The sequence below is a fragment of the Sinocyclocheilus rhinocerous genome, unplaced genomic scaffold (assembly GCF_001515625.1).
Source record: "Sinocyclocheilus rhinocerous isolate Xijiao unplaced genomic scaffold, SAMN03320098_v1.1 scaffold2145, whole genome shotgun sequence".
NCBI lineage: Eukaryota > Metazoa > Chordata > Actinopteri > Cypriniformes > Cyprinidae > Sinocyclocheilus > Sinocyclocheilus rhinocerous.
Genome location: NW_015670983.1, coordinates 876538 through 880318, shown reverse-complemented (window position 1 = coordinate 880318; position 3781 = coordinate 876538). Strand labels below are relative to the sequence as shown.

Sequence of the window (3781 nt, the reverse complement as noted above, 5' to 3'; positions counted from 1 at the left end):
TTCTTTTTTTTTTCTTTTAATTCGTTTTTATTTTAGTTTTAGTAATTTTAGTTCTTAGTACCATTTAGACTTATTTTATTTCAGTTAGTTTCCAAGGCAGCATTTCCAATTTTCATTAAAAAAAAATTGTTTATCTAATATTTATATTTTAGTTGATTACAGCTTGATTAGAATGAAGAAAGATGATTTTTTAATAGTTTTAGTTAATAACAACTGGTTTATTTTAAGTAGAGCACTTATCACATTGGCTAATTTAACAGATTAGCACAGTTTTGTCATGTTAAAAATAAGATGACAAGAAAACATTTGTCCTTCATCTTTATAAATATAATCATTACAATATACAACAAACATAATACGTCAGCAGGATTATCTGAAGACATACAGACTTTTATCAGTCTTCTCATGATCCGACTATAAAGATGAAACACTAGCTGACTGTGTTTGATCCACACAGTGATTCATCATAGCGTGTAGTAATGTGAGTGCGGATGCAGTGTCGTGTGTGTGTGTGTGTGCAGATGATTCAGTGACTCTGGGCGACACTGGCGGCGGTGTGTTTAATGGAGAGAAGCGGGTGCTCTATTACGCAGACGCTCTGACAGAAATCGCCTTTGTCGTGCCGTCCCTCGGCGACTCGTCCGGTAAAACACTCTGTCTGCTCAGTTTCTGCATGCTTCTGGATTAGTTTCTGTATTTGTGTAATTTGTGGCTGAACAGAACTGAATTTGAGGCAGCAAGCGTCCTTTCTAGCACACTGTGGAGTATTGATTTCTCCATCTCTCATTAACCCATTTAGTGAATTCATATTTATTCATTTAATATGACAAATGTTCATTTCTCCTACCGTAGCCGAGTCCTCGGAGCACAGCTTCCCGACCGCAGACTCGGACTCTCAGATGGAGCTGTTACCCAGTTTACTGAAGCAACCCAACCTGACGCTGGAGCTCTTCCCCAACCACTCCGACAACATGGGACCAGCACAACGGGTAACTAAGCTCACTCTCAGACCTGAGCTTCAGATCACTGCAGTTATGAGACAGTTTAACCTGCCGGTGTATTGGTGTGTCACTAATTACCGTATTGGCCCGTAAGGTTTTCTTTCTCTTTTGTTTTTACTCGCGATATTTACAACACGCATTACATTACGTATTTCATGGCACACTCGTTTTATGCTTATTTTGCGCCACCTAGTGTTGTGGGTGTATTATTGACATGTCAAAGTCTAGACCCTGAATATAAGACCACCGCGTTTTTTCAGATGTATTTCCAAGAAAAAAATATCGTCTTATATTCGGGACAATACGGTACATCTCCCAGCAAAACACAGCTTTTCCCATTGCAACTGTTTACCTCAGTGTTACACATTTGTGACCCTACCATTGATGTATGGTTTGTTATGATAGGACAATATTTGGTCGAGATACAACTATTTGAAAATCTGGAATCTGAGGGTACAAAAAAATCTAAATATTGAGAAAATTGCAACCAAATGAAGTTCTTAGCAATGCATATTACTAATCAAAAATTAAGTTTTGATATATTTACGGTAGGAAATTTACTAAATATCTTTATGGAACATGATCTTTACTTAATGCACATTTGTCCTTGACTGCTGTTCTCATACATACATGCACATATATACATATATATATAGAGAGAGAGTATAGAGTTTGGAATTAAAATATCTTAATTATATTTTTAAAAAGAAGTCTCTTCTGCTCACCAGGGCTGCATTTACCTAACAATGTAAGTCCTTACTATCACTTTTTATGCATCCTTGATGAATAAAAGTATTAATTTCTTAAAAAAAAAAAATACATAAATACTGTCCCCAAACTTTTGAATGGTAGTGCATCACAGTTTCCTCAAAATATTGTGCAGCACAACTGTTTTCAACATAATAATAATAATATTGTTTCTTGAGCAGCAAATCAGCATATTAGAATGATTTCTGAAGATCATGTGACACTGAAGACTGGAGTAATGATGCTGAAAATACAGCTTTGATCACAGAAATAAATTACAGTTTAACAGATATTCACATAGAAAACAACTATTTTACATTCTAATAATATTTCACTGTTTATACTGTATTTTTTTATCAAATAAATGCAGCCTTGGTGAGCAGAAGAGACTTATTCCAAATCATGAACAAATCTTGATTGTTCCAGGTTTTTGACCAGTAGAGTGTAATGTTTATTCTTGCGCTCAGTCCCCGACAGTGAAAAGCAGGAAGTTGCCGGCTGGCAGGACGATACCGCCGTTAGGACCAGACGCCAAAGTGTTGGTCGTGTGGGTTGAGCGATACGATGACATAGGTAAAATGTTTTCCATTTACTTCCACTTAAGATGTAAAATAGATGCGTTCTGTGTGGCTCTTTAATTAATAAATCATTACTTTTCCTGCGTTTTCTCTCAGAGAACTTTCCTGTGTCTGAGTTATTGGCGGAGACGAGCACCGGTGTGGAGACAACCGTCAACAGCAGCGCTTCCAGGTAACAAACAGTTTGAAAGACCGATTACAGTTCCTGAATCCATCGATCTCATTCACCGTCACACGTGGTCTCTCTCAGGTCCAGCTCCTCAGAGAAGGATGTTCCCATAATATTCATCCATCCGCTGAAGACCGGCCTGTTTCGGGTCAAACTGCACGGTGCTCTGGGCAAATTCAACATGGTCATTCCTCTGGTGGACAACATGGTGGTCAGCAGGAGATCACTGGGTATGTGTGTGTGTGGGCGTGTGGGTGAGTGCGTGTGTGTGTGTGAGTGCGTGTGCGTGTGCGTGTGCGTGTGTGTGTGTGCGAGTGAGAGTGAGAGTGTGTGTGTGTGTGTGCGAGTGCGAGTGCGAGTGTGAGAGAGTGTGAGGTCTGCAGTGATGAATTTGTCATTCTCTTACTCTCTCCAGGATTCCTGGTGCGTCAGACTGTAATAAACGCGTGTCGGAGGAAGCGTCTCGAGAGCGACTCTTACAGCCCGCCACACGTGCGGCGGAAACAGAAAATCACAGAAATCGTGAACCGCTACCGTAACAAGCAGCTAGAGCCCGAGTTTTACACCTCGCTGTTCCTGGAGGTCAGAGAGACGAGCCTCAACCCGTAAACCAACACAGACCAACACAAACCAAGGTGGATTTCATCTGCGCTGGAGTTGGTGGTTTTGAATAATTTTTTTTATGTCGATTTGGCCAAATCCTCGCTCAACTCAAGCTGTTCTCTATCAGTGCCCACCTGACAGGATGATTATTGGTCCAGATCTTAAAATCGATCCTTTATGTCTCCTTTGAATCTCATAAAAAACCGGTCATGGTTATACAGTATTTCACCCCACAATAAATAAATTAAACACACACACATATATATATTACATAAACAAAATGAAGCGTGTTTTTAGAGATTCTTGATCATTAAGAGTTTTTGTGACATTATTTTCAGCACATTTCCTCCCCAAATTGTTAATACATATATTTTTATTTATAATAAATATTTTTAAATTTAATAAATAATAATAATTTATAAAGAATACTTTTCATTTCTCAAATGTGATTTTCATTACTGTAATACCACAAAAATACTGTAGCACAATATTTTTTTTAAGTTGTCATAATTAATAGGCAGTACAACAAATACCACCATGATGTAAAAATATTTTAAAATTTAAAAAAAAAATTTTTGCATTTTTTTGTTTGTTTTTTATTTTTATTCTTTGTTTTTGTTTTGTTTTTGCATTGCAAAAAATGTAAATTCAGTCTTAAAAACAGGCTTTATTTTCTTCATGTA

At 37.6% G+C, this 3781-nt stretch overlaps 1 protein-coding gene across 1 annotated transcript in view; it reads left to right on the top strand.

Annotated features, from left to right (window-relative positions):
* LOC107734607 (Ral GTPase activating protein non-catalytic subunit beta) overlaps positions 1 to 3467 on the top strand; it is a 38680-nt gene extending 35213 nt beyond the window's left edge. The window contains 6 exon segments of the mRNA XM_016546604.1: positions 487 to 644; positions 853 to 989; positions 2216 to 2321; positions 2423 to 2498; positions 2577 to 2725; positions 2911 to 3467. Coding sequence (XP_016402090.1) covers positions 487 to 644; positions 853 to 989; positions 2216 to 2321; positions 2423 to 2498; positions 2577 to 2725; positions 2911 to 3104 — 820 coding nt within the window. The 3' untranslated portion in view covers positions 3105 to 3467.
* The last annotated feature ends 314 nt before the right edge of the window (positions 3468 to 3781 follow it).